At 49.8% G+C, this 18,892-nt stretch overlaps 6 protein-coding genes across 6 annotated transcripts; 3 read left to right on the forward strand and 3 right to left on the reverse strand.

The window, feature by feature from the left end:
• Positions 1-316: 316 nt before the first annotated feature.
• Positions 317-5,060, forward strand: An01g08000 (uncharacterized protein; the record flags this gene model as incomplete). Its single annotated transcript, XM_059749717.1, has 2 exons — positions 317-784; positions 876-5,060. 2 exons carry the CDS (start codon positions 317-319, stop codon positions 5,058-5,060), a joined length of 4,653 nt encoding a protein of 1,550 aa, XP_059603248.1.
• A 2,080-nt stretch (positions 5,061-7,140) lies between these two features.
• An01g08010 (uncharacterized protein) lies at positions 7,141-8,156 on the forward strand (the record flags this gene model as incomplete). Its single annotated transcript, XM_001389189.1, has 3 exons — positions 7,141-7,207; positions 7,261-7,597; positions 7,649-8,156. 3 exons carry the CDS (start codon positions 7,141-7,143, stop codon positions 8,154-8,156), a joined length of 912 nt encoding a protein of 303 aa, XP_001389226.1.
• Positions 8,157-8,343: 187 nt separating this feature from the next.
• On the reverse strand, positions 8,344-8,928 carry An01g08020 (hypothetical protein; the record flags this gene model as incomplete). Its single annotated transcript, XM_001389190.3, has 1 exon — positions 8,344-8,928. One exon carries the CDS (start codon positions 8,926-8,928, stop codon positions 8,344-8,346), a length of 585 nt encoding a protein of 194 aa, XP_001389227.3.
• A 1,830-nt stretch (positions 8,929-10,758) lies between these two features.
• On the forward strand, positions 10,759-11,967 carry An01g08030 (uncharacterized protein; the record flags this gene model as incomplete). The annotated part of the gene is made up of 4 exons (XM_001389191.3): positions 10,759-11,273; positions 11,426-11,743; positions 11,858-11,876; positions 11,944-11,967. The coding sequence occupies 4 exons, from the start codon at positions 10,759-10,761 to the stop codon at positions 11,965-11,967; spliced, it is 876 nt and encodes a 291-aa protein (XP_001389228.3).
• An 829-nt stretch (positions 11,968-12,796) lies between these two features.
• Positions 12,797-14,679, reverse strand: An01g08040 (uncharacterized protein; the record flags this gene model as incomplete). Its single annotated transcript, XM_059749742.1, has 3 exons — positions 12,797-13,467; positions 13,580-14,313; positions 14,441-14,679. The coding sequence occupies 3 exons, from the start codon at positions 14,677-14,679 to the stop codon at positions 12,797-12,799; spliced, it is 1,644 nt and encodes a 547-aa protein (XP_059603249.1).
• An 802-nt stretch (positions 14,680-15,481) lies between these two features.
• Positions 15,482-18,208, reverse strand: An01g08050 (uncharacterized protein; the record flags this gene model as incomplete). The annotated part of the gene is made up of 4 exons (XM_001389193.3): positions 15,482-16,562; positions 16,625-17,387; positions 17,444-17,942; positions 18,062-18,208. The coding sequence occupies 4 exons, from the start codon at positions 18,206-18,208 to the stop codon at positions 15,482-15,484; spliced, it is 2,490 nt and encodes an 829-aa protein (XP_001389230.1).
• Positions 18,209-18,892: the final 684 nt, after the last annotated feature.

An 18,892-nucleotide genomic window follows, 5' to 3' on the forward strand; every position in this document is an offset into this window, starting at 1 on the left:
GCCTCTCCAACGACCTCGCGTACGTCTGAATCTACGCCCGAAACACAGGGGAGCCATGTACCATGTCAGAATCTTGAGCTGAATCGGGCTAATCATGCAGGCCGCGATGCCATGCATTCATTGCCTTCCGGTCATTGGCTGTGGACGGAAGAGGATGGGAAACTAACTGTAAATGCTTAGCCCTAGTTTCTTCCCCTCAGGAAAAAGCAACCATGCTCGTAATACGTCGGAGAAATCCCACATCGTCCCCTTACCCCTCAAACACATTTGATCATTCGTTTCATCTGAAAGAGACCAATGCCCCAGGGGTCTCAAGATGGTTCTCCGGGGTCTCCGGGAGCGCTTTCACAAGCATCGCCTCAGGCATTCCTCCGCAGATTCATCTACACTGGAATCCGGCCGTAGCTCACAGCAATCCCAGAGTAACCAGAATCCACCAAATTCCTGTGTGGCAGCCCCAGATAGTCCCAAGGATCTATGGCAAGAGGCCTTCGACAAACTCGACCAGCCCGCCCGAGACAAACTATGTTCTATCCGAAATGCGGACGGAGGCCTTCACGCCCGTACGGAGGAACTCCTCCAGTCCATAGTCCAGACCACACAGCGGCAATACGATGAGGACGAAAAGCGAAACGGGGAGAGCAAGACCCGCCAGCTACGGGTGTATGCCCATAAGACTCTCAGCGCCGCCTTGTCCTTTCAGAGTGTCATAAGCGCAGCGGCAGCTTGCGATCCGACGGGACATGCGACCACGGCATGGACGTTCGTGTCCCTGGCGCTCACGGTGAGTTTCAATCATGGCTTGGGTCAGATCTATTTTCGGGCCTAAACAAGAAATCCAGCCGTATATGCTAATATGGTTGTCTTCTTTCCAGATGGCCAAGAATCGACATGATTTACGCGAAGCCGCATTCGAGTCTTCTGGATTCATCGCCGACACGCTCGAGCGATATGCCGTTGTGGAGATGTATTGTCGCCGTTCGGTAAACACCAACACGCAGGTCCCGTTGGAAAGATTGTTCATCGACACCTATGTCGCCATCCTAAAGTATACTGCAGAGATGGTGACGGTTCGGCAGGCGAACGTCGGCAGGATGCTTCTTCTAAGTATTACCGCCCTGAAGGACCAGCCGCTGAGCACGCTCAAGTCCGCCATTGCGGAGCAAGATAAACAGCTCGACAGTTGGATGCGGCTGGACCAGTACCGTCGTCGAGACGATGAAGCGGAGAAGCTACTCACGCAGATCGACGTGATCGCTGCCGATGTCCAAAGCTTGATCCAGGATTTTGAGGTCGCCAAGCTTGTGGTTGCCGACGGAGCAGCATATGACTCCTATGCAAACCAACTTAATGAGGGGTGCCTCGAAAACACCAGAACCAGTCTACTCCGGCGGATCATGGCGTGGGCGGAATCGCCAGATGAGAAGTGCATTTTCTGGCTGAATGGCATGGCGGGGACCGGCAAATCCACAATCTCAAAGTCTGTTGCACGGAAATTACAAGATAAGAACTACCTCGGGGCAAGCTTCTTCTTCAAGAGAGGCGAGGCTGATCGTGGAAACGCAAGCCGATTTTTTGCCACGATTGTTGAACAACTGATTGTCCATGAGCCCCGATTGATCCCGCGCGTTAGAAAGGCGATACAACGTGACTCAAAGATCGCCGCGAAGGGCCTTGTACAGCAATTCGACGAACTCCTCCTGAAGCCCCTCTTGGCCCTGAATGATGATCTTTCGCAGCATTCGGTGTTGGTTTTGGTCATTGATGCACTGGATGAGTGCGACAAGATTGAAGACGTGCAGCAGTTGATTTCCCTTCTTCCCCGGATCCAAGAGTCAAAAGCGATCCGACTCCGCGTGTTCATAACCAGTCGTCCAGAATTTATTATCAAAACAGGATTCAGAAAATTATCTAGAGATGACCATGATGACGTAGCCCTGCACGAAATACCTGCCGAGACTGTTGAGCAGGACATCTCGTTGTTCATACGAGACAGACTGTTGCAGATCCGGACGGAACGACAATTGCCGAGTGAAGACGACTATAACTGGGCTGACGAGGACGACGACTTCTCCAAATGGCCAGAGGAGAGCGAGGTTGCGCAGCTGATTCAAATAGCCCTCCCGTTATTCATCTCTGCCGCCACCATGTGCCGATTCATCGAGGATCCATTGAAAGACCCAAGAGACAGGCTGAGGATAATCCTCGAGAATCAACCCGCATCCCACATATCAGTGTTAGGCAAGACATACCTTCCCGTATTTTCTTCAATCTTAGCATTTGAAGATAAAAGTGAACACGCACAGACAGTGAATGAGTTCAAGAGACTGATCGGGCCTATTATCATCCTCGCCAGTCCACTGTCGGTCAGCGCCCTGGCATGTCTTCTCGGGATACCAAAATCCACAATCAGCCGTCAATTGAGCTTCCTTACCTCTGTGATCTTCGTACCGAAGGACAAAGGCCAGCCCGTGAGGCCATACCATCAATCCTTCCGAGATTTTCTGCTCGCGGCCAAGACTCGCGAAGAGACCCCGTTCTGGGTAGATGGTGAAGCGATGCATCGGCACGTAGCTCTCTGCTGCATACGAGTCATGGAACGATCGCGGACCGGCTTGCGGAAAAATTTGTGCAACATACCGAGTTATGGAACTTTGCGTTCGGAGATCGACAGGGAGAAATGTAGTCAAAGTATATCTGAAGAGCTCAGATATGCGTGCCGATATTGGATTCATCATCTGCAAAGGGGAAAGGTTGCTCTACGAGAGGGTGACGAGACTCACCAGCTCCTAGAAAAACACCTTCTGCACTGGTTTGAGGCGATGAGCATCTTAGGCTATATATCTGAGGTTGTGGTCAATATCAACATTCTGCGGAAGTTGTTAGAGGTAGGTCTCAATCTCAGACGCCGCCGAAAAAAACAAAAACAAAAAAGAAACGAAAGTTTTTTTCTGATCAAGGTTAAACAGGTGCAGGATGAACCATTGCTGTCCGGATTTCTCTATGACGCTCACCGATTCATTCTGAAGAACTTAGGGATTGCCGAGAAGGCTCCGCTGCAGCTATACGCTTCTGCACTTGTGTTTGCTCCGCAAAAGTCTCTCATCAGAAACATATTTGCGAGGTATATACCTCCAACTATTTCTCGGCTGCCAAATGTGGGATTGGAGTGGGGCCCAGGATTGCAATCTTATGAAGGCCACAATGGGAGGAGCATAATAGGGGTGGCATGCTCGCCAGACGGCGAAGTCATTGCTTCGATGGATAAGGTTGGAACGATCATACTTTGGAGTACGGTCACAGGAACCATTCGCCAGAGCTTCAAAGCAATCCACGACAAGGACGAACTGCCCAAAATACAGCCAGGTGATAGTAAGCTAACGTTCTCTCCCGATGGTAAATTACTGGCATCGGTGTTCAAAAAAGAAAGCGGCATCCAGCTATGGGAGGCGCCCACCGGGTTACTGCACGGAGAGATTCCCAGACATCTTTGGTGCCACGATCGACCAGCTTTTACCCCTGACGGTACGACAGTTCTCTTACAGGACATTTCCACCAACCCCCACACATTAGGCCTCTGGAATATCGCCCAACGTGCGTTCCATCAGACACTGGAGGGTCAAATTGATGAGCTTTTGGCATCAGCAATCTCACATGACGGCCAGATAGTTGCAACTGGGTCCGATACAGGTATATTGAGGTTATGGAACCCGGCTTTGAATCTGACAGTGCAATCCCAAATCAAAGTATGTGATGGTTCTATCCAATCTTTAGCCTTTTCACCTCGCGACGACCTGCTAGCATCGTGCTCTGGCCATGTCGGGGCCAAGGTATGGAATGTGAAAGATGGTTCGCTAATTCACTCTCTTGACGATCTCTCTTTATCGGTGGCATTCTCCTACAATGGTGAATTGGTCGCCTCTTGCAGCTGGTTTGGCACAGCTAAACTATGGAACAGTACTTCAGGGAAGTTAGAGTACGAGCTGAATCGTGTTCGCACTTTCGCTTTCTCTCCCAATGGCGAATTTGTTTCTGGTACGAGCGATGGCATTGTACGCCTGTGGGACTTACGAGTCGGCAATCGAGACTCGACTCCCTTTTCTAATTCCAACTCGGCTCTTTCTGTACATGCCTTACCCGGTTGTGAACTAAACTCGGTTCTTTCGATTACTTATGACGGCTCAAAACTCTGGGATATCCCCTCAGGCACTCCACAGCATCAGCTCGAAGCTCTCGAAGATCCCATTTTTGATCCTAGGTTCTCTGACGACGGCCGTCTCATTGCAGGTGTTGTCAATAGAACAGTCAAGGTCTGGGATACAAGCAGTGGGAAACTAATCCGGGAGTTGCAGATCACGGATATTGAGGATTGGGGTATTGACGATTACATCAACGTGGAGATTGCCTTCCGGCCGGATGGCAAGATCATTTCATGGTCCCTGGACAGCCTGGAGTTTCAGGTATGGGACCCATTTTCGGGGAAACAAATCGAAACTTTCACCGACTCAATTGAGCTGTGCTCTTTTATAGTCTCCCATGATGGTCACCTGCTAGCTGTCACTGACGGTAGGAAAGTCAGCATTCGTGAACCTTCAACAGGGAAGCACTTCTACCTAGAGAAATCATTTGAATCCTGTTTGATGATGGCCCTTTCGCCGAACGACATGATCCTGGCTACTCTTTCACTGAGCCGTGGTAACCTCATTGTGGATTTGTGGGACTTGCCAACACATGAATTGCGTAGCTCTCTCAATGTCGCTGGACGCAAAATTCAATTTTCCGAGGATGGCAAATGTTTCTGTACCGGTCATGAAATATATCACATAGAAACTGACGCTGAGGGGCATTTGGTCTCTGTAGCTGCTGATGTTGATCCAATACGTGTGAAAGATGGATGGGTGTGCCTCGGTGAGGATAAGGTTCTCTGGCTTCCTGATGAATATCGGCCAAAGAGCGACTGCGAGAATCTTTGCATCAAAGATTCTACATTTGTGCTTGGATCTCATTCCGGCCATCTCTTATTTATTGGTTTTGACATGCATGCTAAACGATATGCTTGATGTATATTTGATCTATCTGATCTCAAGAGGGTGGTTAGTTGTTGAGGTGGTGGTCGGAGACCACGCAGGAAGAAGAGGCGAAGGATCAGCTGACCCGGGCTGGAGTGAATGTCTTAAGAATTCTGCTGAATAGATCCTAATGATGTTCCTCCACGAGCTTCCCCTGTGTTTCGGGCGTAGATGTAGACGTACGCGAGGTCGTTGGAGAGGCCGTTTTGGGGGTCGTTTGCGAGGGTCTTTGCATGACGAGCCTTTAGATCAGCAAGCACGTGGTCAGGCGATCTAGTGGTTCCTAATGATTTGAGATGCCAAATGAATGGTGACGGCTTCCACTGAAGAACATGTTTTGGATAATAGTGTAGAATGTTAGGCTGTTTGTTTCTTTAGAGTGGCTGGGGTGCGAGGAAGTGTGTGATCTGGATTCCGAGATAGGTGTAGTTGATACGATGATGAGTTTAAGTGATAGTGGTGGAAGGGTTGCTACGATATAGTAATAATTGCATAGCATATAGCTTGGCTATGTTGGATTTAGGTTGGTTAGACTGGATAAGTAGACTGGGCAGTGTATAGAAGGATTTATTATTGACATGGGATGCTTAAGACTGAGATCTAGGTCTTCAGATTTATTAATATCATGGGAAGCCAGAGAACTATACAGTACACACAATATTCCCATTCTTAGTCTGACACATGTCTACCATCGACTAGCCCGATATGATTCAAGATTAAGAGGCTTAGCCATAGCATAAGCCATAAACAGCCTTGCATACTTAGCACGATGGAAATAACTGAACATCACCATTCACTTCACGTATATTTCAGGACGCTTGTTTCTGCCATCAGCTGAAGGGCTCTGTTGATAGTTACAAGGGAACACTCCCCTATATGCAAATGAATGCATTTTGCTTTGGTTTCCAATTCCAAATTCAATACTAGGAGGTGCGGTGCGGAGTTAAAAAGGCTTACTCCACTGGTAAATCAAGCATCACAAAGTTAATATCGTAAACCCGAGATGATAGCGGGCGCTCTTGCTGATCGCGGCTTTCGGCCCAGACCTGCCCTTGGTGAAACCGGGTCGAAGGCGGGTCAGAACGTTTAGTGATCTTCGTTAGGTGGATTCAATGATGTTCAGGGCGAAATCCCAAATATTGAGAATGTCTCAACCCTCATCCGTAGTTATTCAGAGGAGTAGGCTCAACAACATGTTCGGCATGCAGTCTGACGAGATATGCCTGGCTGACCCTCTGTATCTCTCCCAAGATTTTCTCAAGCCCACCCATGGGACGTAGAACCCGAATCGTCTAGCTCCAGCAAAGCCAAGCTCTGCAGACACGGCACAGCTGTGAAGATGAGGCACCTAAAACAGATCGCCCTACAATTACGTCAATTGCTTTACAGTGCAGCAACGACAAGTGCACGATGGTACACAGCGTGCCGCGTCTCACCCTGAAAATTTCAGACTGGTGTTGAGCATTGGCCTCCTGGTCAGATATTAGCTGCATCGCCACACCTACTTTGCTGGTGATTTCGGTGTATTCCCCCTCTCGGACTGCTCCCAATCCGCATCGGAGACCGACAAATCTGCATCCAAGTGCGTAATCGAGCAGCAACCTTGCTGCAGCTGGCCAGTCAGTGTCCTGGTAAATGTCAGCGGTGCTCTCTGAAAGCCAATCAATATCGGTGTATTGGCTTAACCCCGAGGGGCTGCTGGAGCTTTGCGCCGAGATCTACACCCGCTGACAATTACGCGGCTTGTGATTGGCCCACACCAAGGCAGCCTGGAAGGGTCTGGAGAACAATCAGAAAAAGTCGATTCTGGCTGCCACAGGAGGAGATTTCTTATAAATATCAGTGCTTCCAGAAGATTTTTCTTCTGGCTGAAACCGTCATCCAGATCAAATTCTCATATTCTATCAAGCTTCTTTCTATCACTCCTGGACTTTGTTTGTCTCGTCCAGCTTCGCTCTCTCGCGAGAATCCCTCAGCCTTACCGGAATTGTTGAGAGGGTCTAGATTCGGCCACCGACTCGGCTTCTGACGTCAGGCCTGAGGCAGCCCGCAGCAGCCCAGTCAATATACAATGGCGCTATTATTTCTGAAGCAGAAGCTCTTCCCGAGCGAAAAGCAAAAACAGGCCCTTCCATATGGTCTGTCCGCCTGCAAATGAATAACTTCAACCGAACTCGACTGACCAAAACAGGCAAACCACTACTTTCCAATGAAGATACCGATACCCTGCCGAGCGAACAAGATCTCGAAGCTCAGCGGTCTTACTCTACCTTCCGCGCCTCATCTCCCGTTTCCGACACCGACAGCACCGCCGCCAGCACTAGCAGTTCGCGATCACGTATCAACCCGCGTATTGTATCGGATGCCATTCTAGGTTTATCCGATGGCTTGACGGTACCTTTCGCGCTGAGCGCTGGTCTCTCGGCGCTGGGTAACACTAAGGTCGTTGTGCTTGGTGGATTGGCTGAATTGACGGCGGGTGCCATCTCCATGGGCCTGGGAGGATATGTCGGTGCGAAGAGTGAAGCGTAAGTTTTCCTTTTCAAATAATTCATCCGTTCAATTCTAACAGCAAATAGTGAATCGTACGAGACCACCGTTCGTGAGGCAAAAGAACTCATCGACACATCGCCAGCCGAAACCAGTTCCATTGTCCAATCCATCTTCGCTTCCTACCGTCTCCCCGAAGATGTCATCAACCAGATTAACATGTCCCTCCACTCCTCTGAAGACCGCCTCCTCGACTTCCTGGTCAGCTTTCATCACAAGGAATCCGAGCCTGACTGCAACCAGGCGTGGATCTCCGCCATCACACTCGCCCTTGGCTACTTCGTCGGTGGTTTCATCCCGCTCATCCCATACTTCATCGTCGACCAGGTGATAGTGGCATTGTACATGAGCATCGGAGTCATGGCAATCACGCTTCTGGCCTTCGGATACATCAAGACATGTGTAGTGCGCGGCTGGTCCGGGCGCGACAACGTCGTCGCAGGCATCAAGGGAGGAATACAAATGTGTTTCGTGGGCGGAGTCGCAGCTGGAGCAGCCATTGCCTTGGTCCGGTTGATCGACACCGGCGGAGCGTGATCTCCCAACTGCAAAAGTTACCCATCCCATCATCTCATGCCATAACGATTGTACATTATTAGATACCACCACCACCACCACTTCATAGAGCGAGTCTTTGAAACCCCCAAAATTCTATACTCTAATTCATATCCAAACCAATCCACAAACCAACAATTATATATAGTAAAAGGAAAAGAAACAAGACCTAAGCCCCATTCACAGCTCTAGTAACCAACTCATGTGGCCTCCCCTCCATCTTCAACCCCATCGCCAACTCCTTCCCCCGCTCCGACATCTTCTTCAACGTCTTCGTCAAAATATCCACCACCTTGTTATCATCATAATTTTCTTGAAACTTCTCGAACTGATCATCCAAAAATACCAAACACGCCACATCCTCCAAAATCTGCGCCTCCGCATCCTCACCCCCCTTCAACCCTTCCTTTCGAATCAACCGGCCTACGCGCTCCGCCTCTGCCTCTCCAATGCCACTCTCCAGACACACCTTCATCGCTATCTCAGCCTGGCGGCGCGCCACTGCCGTCCGCCAGGAATAGTACCCTATTTTACCATCGGGGTAAGTCCCCCGGGGTACTTCCCAGCGCTTGAGATGCTGAGCGCGGATGGCGAGTTGGAGGACCGGGGAGGGGTTCGGGGTGTGTTTGTACAGATAGCTGGTCATTTTCTCGGCGTAGTGTAGTTCGTAGGGGATGTTGGTGTCGGTGAGTTTATTGGGGTCTTCGGAGTGAAGGGCGTCGATTTTGGTGAGGGCGGTTGTTAGGGGGTCCATCATGAATTTTTTTAGGGAATTGAATCGGGAGGGTTGTGATTGCGGTGGGTATATATATGTATATATAGTATGTATATAAAGTATGTATAAGGGAGGTAAAGAATGGAATTGTACAGGGGTAATGTGTAGAGAGGCGACGTAGGTGATGATTTATTGATTCATGGATTCCGACCTCGGGGTTGCCGTTCAGTGCACCGCATCAAATACCGGTTGCGGGATTGGCTGGCGGGTCGGCATTTGGGTGGGTTCGATTCTTTTCTGTATGAGGGTGGGGGGAGTGCTGATAAGCGATAAGGAGTCACCCCCCACATGGTAGGTTAGGTTTTGGGGGTGTCTAAAATTGAGTTAATAAGGTGTATATGTGGAAGATATAGGGCTTTAGGTGAGGCCGCGGAGATGTGCCTTATCTCTGGGGCACAATAGGCATTGTTCTTTGTGTAATTATAGCCCGATGTTCTAAGGTTCTGACTGTCTTTCCTAATTTGAATATACGCATAAGTACTGGTAGACATAGTTTCAGTCGACAGGATTGGAGGTGATCTTTATTCGCATAGAAATGTATAACGACCTGGCTAGAGTCCTTGATTCTAAGACTGCGTTAGTTCACATATGAAAAGGTAGATTGAGGTTCTTAAGACGTCTTGTAGCTCGGTGGTAGATTCTCCACATACTATTAAGAGTCGTTCAGAAAGAGTGTATGTGCAGGGGGTCTTTCTATCAATGTCATTTAATAAGGCTAAGATATACTTTCTGCAACATATAGTGTCTGGTAGCATACCCTCTCGGTCTGTCTGATGCCAGGGTTAAGACCTGGGGCACTGGCGGTCAAGGCATTTCTGCTACTAAATGGGAACAGTGCCGATATCTATAGAGTACTATTTTTGTAGAACAGCCCCAACAAATCGAGTAAATGTAAGAATACTATGCTAAAAAGCAGGACCGTTCGCACACTGGTATCGATGCTTAATGTATAGGCGAAGCATGGAGAAGCTTGTGCACATATATCATGATTGTGTTGAGCTGGGCCCCGTAGCTACCACAGCAAACCTCCATACTACGTCTACCTCTACCGGTCATTTGCCATGTCATGCCTATATCTCACGGCTGCGATGCAGTATTGAAAGAAGTTAAGATAGGCACCTACCCCTCCCATTGACAAAGTACCGAGACGAAGAGTCAAGTCGACACTGCAAGTCGAAATGTCTTCCATCTTTTAGTGCAAGAATGCGGGATAGGATCAGCGGCCAACCCTCATATAATCATCTTCTATATATACTGTGTACTGCGTAATTCACCTTTCATCTTCATACTAACAGTGTCTCGGACTCTCTATAGCTGCGGGGTTAACGCATGGTGGGTCTTTAATATGTAGTAGAGATGTGGCAAAGTCCAATAATAACATCGTTATCAAGTCAACCCCGCTTCCACGTAATTGATCCAACGCAGATCTTGATATTATTCAAAGCCGAGTGAGGATGCTGCAAGTTCGGCTTCCGGAACTCCCGATTGCAGTTCGGAAATACGGATTGATTCTCAACTTCAACACAATCGGTACAACGAGCGGCAGATATGACAGAGGTATCAACCTCGGCATCGAACATCACAGACATAAAGTGGAGCTTTTGCAGTAGGAAGATAGAGGGCCTATAAACACCCAATTCAGTATGATGCAACTGCTACTGTGCGGGGTGTATCCCACTACGGATATAGCCCATCCAGTAGTTACTATATAGTAGACCTAGTACACACGATGAATGCATATCATGAATTGCAAGTCCATAAAACACCCCAGCATAATAACCACACTCAATATACCACCACCAATTGAAAATGATCCAAACCCACCACCGCACCGCCACCCCGAAAGGCCTCTCCTCCATCACCACCCTCCTCACGACCCCCGGCGCATCCCTCCTCATCGACCACCCTTTCCTCCTCGCAGATGCCCAGTCCACCATACACTGGATAAAATCCCTAACTCCCCACGCCCCCACTGCCATCTTCCTCACCCACCACCACCCAGACCACTTCTTCTCCGCGAATCCCATTCTGGCCGCCTTCCCAGACGCCAAATTCTACGCCGCTCCCTACGTCTGCTCCCGCATCAACGCCGAATACGATCAGAAAGCCAAATACTGGCCCGCGGTGCTCGGCACCGACGCCGTTCCCGCTGCGCCCCGCAAGCCGGACCCGTACTTGTCGAGCTTCTTCCTGCTGGACGGGTCTCCCGTTGTGCTGCTGGGTCCGGTGCAGGGCGATTGTGTGGATCAGACGGTTTTTTGGGTCCCCGAGAGTAGGACGGTTGTTGCGGGTGATGTCGTGTTTGGGAGGAGTGTGCATGTTTGGTATGTTTCTCTTATTTCCTGTCTCTTTCTTCAGAAAGTTCCCCTTCTTGGTTAAACTTTCGGAAAGGGAGGCCCAAATTAAGACCAATTGGCTGGCTTATATCTACAATATCTACGCATACATCTACTTACTGAATTATACTAATATACAGGGTCGAAGAACTCGAATCACCCGCTCTCGTGCATTCATGGCTCAAAACCCTCGACATGATCGACCACCTACACCCGCAGAAGATCATCCCAGGTCATATGGAAGAAGGATGGGAGTTGGATGTCAAGGCGGATCTAGACCACACGAGGCGCTATCTACGGTTGTTTGCGGAGAAAGTCACCTATGCGTCTGGCAGTGGTGGTGGCAAACCTTCTGTGCAAGAGCTATATGATACCTTCCGGGAGGCGTTCCCTGAGTGTCGGGAGAATCTGGAATTCTTTTTGGGACATATGGCGAATCGGTTTGGCCAGGGGGAAAGGTATGGGAGGAGAATCGGCATGAGGATGTCGGGGAGAGGACTTTTGAGGATTTGAATGGGTACTGGTTTGGCTGAATTCCTTTTCTCCCTTTCTATTCTCGGCTTGGGTTATAGAGGGAGGAGTTGGTGGAAGGTATGTGTATGTATCTACTACTACTACTACTACTACTACTACTACTACTACTACTACTACTACTAAGCGAGGGGGAGTAAATACGGGGTAAGGGAGGGTGTCTGGGCTGTGTCGGTGTCAAGGTGATTGTAGTGGTTTGCTTCTATGCCTCCAGCTCTTATTTAGTATCCACGATGGGAACTGAACTACCCACGTTTAACGTAGATGTCATTCCTATCCATCTAGTATTGTATCACACAAGCATCGTCGATGCTAAGCTAGAATTCTGTACTGTCACGCCCAAGCAATCCGCCGCACGTCAACAGACTCAAAAAAAGAAATACATGCTCTTCCAGTGGCGGGCGATGTCCATCTGGCACAAGAGAGAAGAAAAGCTCAAAAGACGGCATCGGAGTCTGTCGAGATAGCCAGCAGGAAACACAGCGAATAAAAAAATTGTCATTACAACTCCAGCTCCCAGTCTGTCTGGGAGCACAAAGACAGAAAAGAGTGCAGGCAAAGAAACAGGCAAAAACCGTGCCGCAACAAATCATAGCTCCTCCAACGCCGTCCCATTGTGAAAGCCGGGTATATCCAGCACCGTGATGCAAAATTTGTACGGAGAATTAACAGATATGGCGAGGACATGACTATAGGTCAACCGAATCTGTCCAGCATTTGGCAATGCCAGATACAGATCCAACAGAGTCTAGCCCTCGCCTTCAGAACAAGGACCCTATGCATGAAGCAAAGCCAAGAAGGCAGAGAAAAGAAACGAACAAGCCACAAAGCTTTTCATCCCATCAAGTTTCCGTCCCGTTCGTTTACCTGGCCCCGATCCCAAACATACCAACCCCGTAACTTCCACCTCGGTCAGGTAGAGGGGTAGATATCTTCGAAACGTGGTCCTTTTCGAAAAATAAGCGAATGTGATCAGTATGTTAGAATGCCATTTCACCGTCCGAACGCCCTACCTTCTTCCGTTTTTTCTTCCCCATGCCTTCACTGTTTGAATAAAATGCCCCATCGTCATCATCGTCTGCGTAACCTTCGCCGTAACCAACAAAACTGTTGTCGTCGTAATGCCGTTTACGTCCCCTGCTGGGTCGGGATCGCTCTTGGTCTGAAACAGGCGCTGGGGTTCCATTCGGTTGGGGAATCCGGACTCCGTTGGGAGGGGGTGCGACGCCCTTTTTGCTGGCGTCGCCACCGGCGTGCTTAGATGGCTTCTCGTGCCCCAGCACGTCTTCCCAATACTCATTGTTCGGTACCGTGCCCGGCTCCATCTTCATGGCCCTCATCTGCAAGCTGTGCAGCGCAGAGTCCATGTCCGCTACCTTGATCTCCTTCCCGAACACTTTTTGGTTTTGCCATTCTTCCTCTGGCCACATGGTCATGTGCCTGAGGCTTCCGGGCGCACCAGGCTCGGTCTTCACTGGCTTGTTCCTGCCTGCGAGTCCCAAGCCCTTCAGCTTTCCTTCATAGGATTTCCTGAGCCTGTTGATCTTCTCGCCTGTCACAGGATCCATCCGAGCAACAGACTTTGCCACTGGACCTAATCCGTACAGTGAGATGAGATCTAGCGATGGATCCGGTCCAGTCGCAATATGGGCTGCATTTTCATAAAGCCACGTGTGTTAACAAAGCTCAATCCAAATATAAGATGGGAGAGAGTGCATTGCAAATTGTGGCAACAGCCATGCCAAGGACTGGGGAGCTCTTACAGCTTTTGCAAACATGAAAGGCAGACGAAAAGTTCTTCTGCAAGGATTCCAAGCTTGGCTCACTGCGACTGGATGAAGCCGGCGCCTCACTATCGATATCCATAGCGTCGCCTCCGTGGTTCACAGCAAAATCGCGGACTCCAACTTCCATTTTTATACCTTCTGTATGCCGGTCATGATCTGTCCGTCTGTGTTCTGCCTGCTGTATGGCCGCGGCATTCATGTTCGCTGTTTGCGCACCTGTGTCTGGAACTGTCGAGCCCATTGGCTTATCTGTATTTTCAGGATCATCGAAGGAAGTCGCACCCGGGAAGTGCCCGCTCACGCTGCTGGCCGGCGTCGGAAACGAATTCGCCGTACCTACCGTCGGTTGTTGCGAGGCTTGGGTGGACATCGGAGCAGAGGACGGGGGTGATGAGAGGGTTGCGGATTGAGAGGTCGCCTGGTTAGGTGATGCTTGCGAGGATACAAAGTTGGTGGCATAGTTCTGAGCGCTTACCGACATCAACGGAGGTGATGTCGGAGTCTGTGGAATTCGATCGGATAAGGGAGCTGGTAACTGGTTTTGCTTGAGAGTCCCTGCGGCGGGAGATGATGGTGATGGAGGTCCTGCTCGAAATGATGCCGAGGAGGCGCGATCAGACATCGAGGACGGAGTGCAGGGTGAAGGAAGAGGAGGTTGGCCTAAGCCTGGGCAGCCCGAGCCTCGCGAAAGGGAGACCTGAATCGAAGATCTCCAACACAGCAGCAGATCACAGCAGATTCAGACTAGTATGAAGACGAGGAGATGGGGGGAAACGCCGGTCGAGGTGCGCTCAAGCGGGCGAGCAGGACGTTCCACGACCGTCTCAAAAGTCACACATTCCAATGAGCCGACACAGCACTGAAGTGAAATATCGAGCAGCACCAGATAGTGAAGAAAAGACCAGCGAAAGAGTGAAGGGCGTGGTCTGTGGGTTAAGTCGAAAGCCGGCGGGGTGGGTAGGAGTTCGAGAAAGCGCTGGGATGGGAAACCCTTGGTCCGCAACTGGAGGAGAAACGGACGGCGAGATGTTGGATGACGGCAAGAGCCCCGGGCTGGGCACGTGACGCGCCCTCATTTCTTCGATTTTCCCTCTTTCGGCCTCCGCGCCCGTATTTCGGTATCAATACACGTGAACAATACCGATACTCGGGCGTATCGTCGGGTAAATTACGGAGTATGCATCGGTAACGGATATTCCCTCTTTTTCTCCTTCACTCTTTCTGTCTCTCTGGACAAGGTACTTCCTGCTTATCGTGTTCACCCCGTTGACCATCGCAGGTTTGGTCATCTAGACATTACTTCCCGTGGTTGTGATCTATGTATGCCACGACACGCATGGGCACGAAGCGCTTTACTAGCGGCTCTCACGCCCCCTGTTGGGCGCTTGTCTAAACCTGGAGGGAATAGCCCCTCGGAAAGTATCACCTGGGGTTATTGCATAGTTTCTTCCGGAGATTTCCTTGCTTCTAGACCTAGAGCTAGATAGACTTGTCCCATCTATAGAATTTGCAGTTGGCTTGTTGGGGAAGTGATGCATTCTCTCGGACCCCTAAGCCATGTCAAACACCCAAAGACATTGAATTAAGCTCATACTCTTCTACCAAAACCATCGATTGAACCCATAAATCCCGAACCTAGTGATCGGAACCGACTCGCTCCAAACACCCAGATGAACCTCATTAACTTCCCAGCACGATGACCCTTGGGTATATTGAGATCCATGAATCCAAAATAATTATGGTAACACAATAAAAAGAAGCACACCAAAATAGAGACAACAATGGCCCATGCAATAAAAAAGCTCAACAAACACGCTGATTTGACCGAATCAAAGAGAGCGAAGCGCCCTCGTAGAAAACTTTCAAACGACCAACATGTCACGATTGGTAGAATGTCGCAGATTCTTGCACTAATAACTGCGCCGAAACGTCAGGAATGTTGTCTTCTAACGTTTCCATCAGCTCCATCTGCTCTTGATGGCTGAGCGTTCTTCCTCGCCACGGGGGCATTGGGTAAGCGCCGTTGGTGTATTGGGAATATTGATCTCCTATCGTCTCGATCCAGTTCATGGGATCGACTGTCGCATCGACATAGGCTAGATGGCTAGCCGTGGTGGAGGCTAGATTGAAATTGGGATCCCAGCCTGGCAAGCCAGGAACGACGGATGGAAATGGGTTGTATGGAGTTGTCGGGTCGAACGATAAGTCTGCGTAGGAAGGTGTCGGTACATTGTAGGATTGGGGGGAACTATACGAGGGTTGTGTGGTGGTTGATATGGATTGCGGAGTAAGTTGAGCATCCCAGGATGGATGCTGCGCGGCCTTCAATGATTCAGTGGCAATAGGTGATGAGATTGACCCTTGGGAGAAAGAGAATGAGGGGTCTGCAGAAGGCCCCCTTGAAAACGTGCCACCCGATGCGCTACTACCAGGAACAGAAGAATTCGCTGCACGAGCTCCATGTGAGTGAAACGATGCTGACGTACTTGCAGGGCTAGAGACGGATAGCGGTGTCGTGACATCCTGCGAAGACGACGGAGTTGCATGATTGGAAGGCGAATGGACGACGAAGGAATCTTCGGTAGCATATGCGCGAAGGCAAGCAGCAACTAGGCTCCTATAAAGTACCAGGGCCGATTCGACACCGGGCCATCTCTGTGCAGCAAGAACGATAGCCTCCAGTGCCACGCCAAGGTGGCCTTTGACTTCGTCAATAGGGTGCTCCTTGCGAATATCGGGATAAGAGAGAGACCAAAGGATAGTGTTCAAGGCCATAAAAAGTGACTGGGTGAAAATCCATGTCAAGTCAACAGATCCCGTTGCGATTTGTTCTCTCTGCATTGCTACGTTGAACACAGACGCATCATAGCATTTTCGCGCAGCATCAACAGAAGGCTCCGGCACTTGGGGAGAAGGCCGGAACATGAAGACAATCATCGTGTTTCGTCTTCCATGAAACCTATGAAAAGCCACATACAGATAAGCACCCTGAAACAGAGCTAGTTAGGTCATCGTCCTTACCATTTTTCGCTCAAGCCACTACCCCCATCATTCTTGGGGCATGAAGCTACCCAGTAATCGATCTTCTGAAGCATTTGTGAAAACCATGGGTCTTGGTCATCGACTGGTACATCGCGTTTATTCAGGTAGAGCGTGCGTCGAATTTCTGCTTGGAGGAGCCGCATCTTCAGGAAGTGAATAGCTATGCACTTCGGTAGGATTATTTTCGCTCCTGGTAGGAAGCCATCCCGAGTGATAAATTTGTCCTCCACTGGCTCAAAGAACTTGACGTTGATGTGATCGTGACAAACGGAGTAACAATTTGGACGACCAAGACTATGGGAAAGACCGTACTCCATGGATATAACAATCCAGAAAAGTCTTCTTCGCATATCAATCTCTAAAGGGTCCAATGTTTGCCCGCTGGGAGATTGGGTAATAGTCGCTTCATCGGTAAGCCCTAGGTCTTGACATAGCTTGACTGCCATTCCCACCACCCAGTATGCTGCTGTCCTCGTTGGCGTGAGCATTGAGTATTGAGCAATCAGGGCAAGGCATTGCAAAGATCGGAGGTCCATTCGTTTTAACGACGGTTCCAAGAATGGCAGCGCTGCAAGATAATAACTATCCGCCAAGCCTGCATAGACGGTGCTCATCTTTTGCATGCTGATGGCTATGACCATGCGTAATTGGAAATTATGGCAGGGATCATCAGACCCGTTGAGCACCTCTTCGGCTTCTTCGCGAAAGGTAGGCTCATGCAATGTCGGAAGCATTGCCTGGGCTAAACGGCAAGTCAACCATGAGTGTACAGCTGTATAGGATAGGATGCGGACGTACCCTTGACTACAAAGACATCAATAAGTCTGTACGTCATGTGTTTTGGCGGTAAAGTAGGCTGTGGCGTCGAACTGATCATGGGGTACACCTTTGATGTTGGCTTTGAGCTCTCTTGTGCAAAGGCATCTTTTATCTCCTGCGCCGTCATTTCAGGGACAACATCTTTTATGCTTTTGGAATCTGTGTTCTGTTTGGCCATTTCCATGACGAGGCGCGTGATTGCAATACCGCTGGATGGTCCCAAATATCTCGACTCGTCATTCTCCTTGAAGCGAATGCGGCCTGCCCCGCGCACCATGAGCTCCGCGTCCGCTGCATGTTGAAACTCTCTCTCGACTTCAGCAAGCTCACTCTCTAATTGGCGAGCTCTTTCTCGGAGTAAGACAATATAGTTCCTTGATATCGTGCTTTTACGCGCCGAATCGTAATAGACACACTTGGCGTTGCTGCGTTCGCATGGCGAGCATCGAGGGATACCGGGATCACACCTAGATTTACGCTGTATAAAAATTAGGATCACTTTCTCGAGCCGCCGAGGAACAAGTTAAGAGTACATCGTAACAGAACACGGATTCACGAATAAACAAGGACAGCGATAGAGTAAGAGTAACTACGTACCTGTCTGCACCGCGTACAAGCAGTCAAAGTGTGCGCGATGCGGCTATCAGGGGTATAATCAGATGGTTCTGAGATTTTTGATGGAGAGTCTGACCAGGGGTTGGTGAATTGTGGGCGGGAGCTTGAAGAGTTTAAATGTGTGGCCATTGTGGTATGTCGTGCAGGAGCACCCCTATATTAGGTTGACCGAAGGTTTGTAGGTTTAGCCGGAGGAATCATCAACGTTGCATTCTATGTATCGCATTCAGCCTTGAAAATTCCAGAGCTTTGGGGAGGTCTGATCCGAGCGTCAGGCACACGCGACTGTGGAAGTTTGAAGGGGCACTTGAGAAACGAGCACGTTCGACATGTTCGGGGTTCGCTCTGACATGCACCAGCTGCTAGGAGTAGACGGGCAATAACTGTACAGATCTAGGGGGGTTGTACAGGTTGAAAAGCTCAGCTAGCACCTAACATGAACTCCGACTCAAGGTACCCATTCAGACATTGGAAAGAAACACAAGATATGCAGTTGCGAATTTGGAATGGGGCGCAAAGGAGGGGGTGAGGTGGAAACTGAAGTGAAGCAGGCCTCGGTCCACCTCCCGCCTGGATCGACGGCACGCTAAAGAGCGCCCCGATGACCGACGTCGCACTTACCAGGACTACGGACACCCACAGCTGCCGCTTGTGAAGACTGGCCTCGAAATTGACGGGTGGGACATCCAACGCGGTGGGCCCCCCTCCGTACCGGACAAATTTCATGGAATGGGCTTCGCGGTCCGATCAGTCAGGCTATTCGAATTTCCGGGTGGGCATGAAAAGAAAGAGAGCTTACAGTAGGTCGGAGCT

The sequence above is a fragment of the Aspergillus niger genome (genome assembly GCF_000002855.4).
Source record: "Aspergillus niger supercontig An01".
Lineage (NCBI taxonomy): Eukaryota > Fungi > Ascomycota > Eurotiomycetes > Eurotiales > Aspergillaceae > Aspergillus > Aspergillus niger.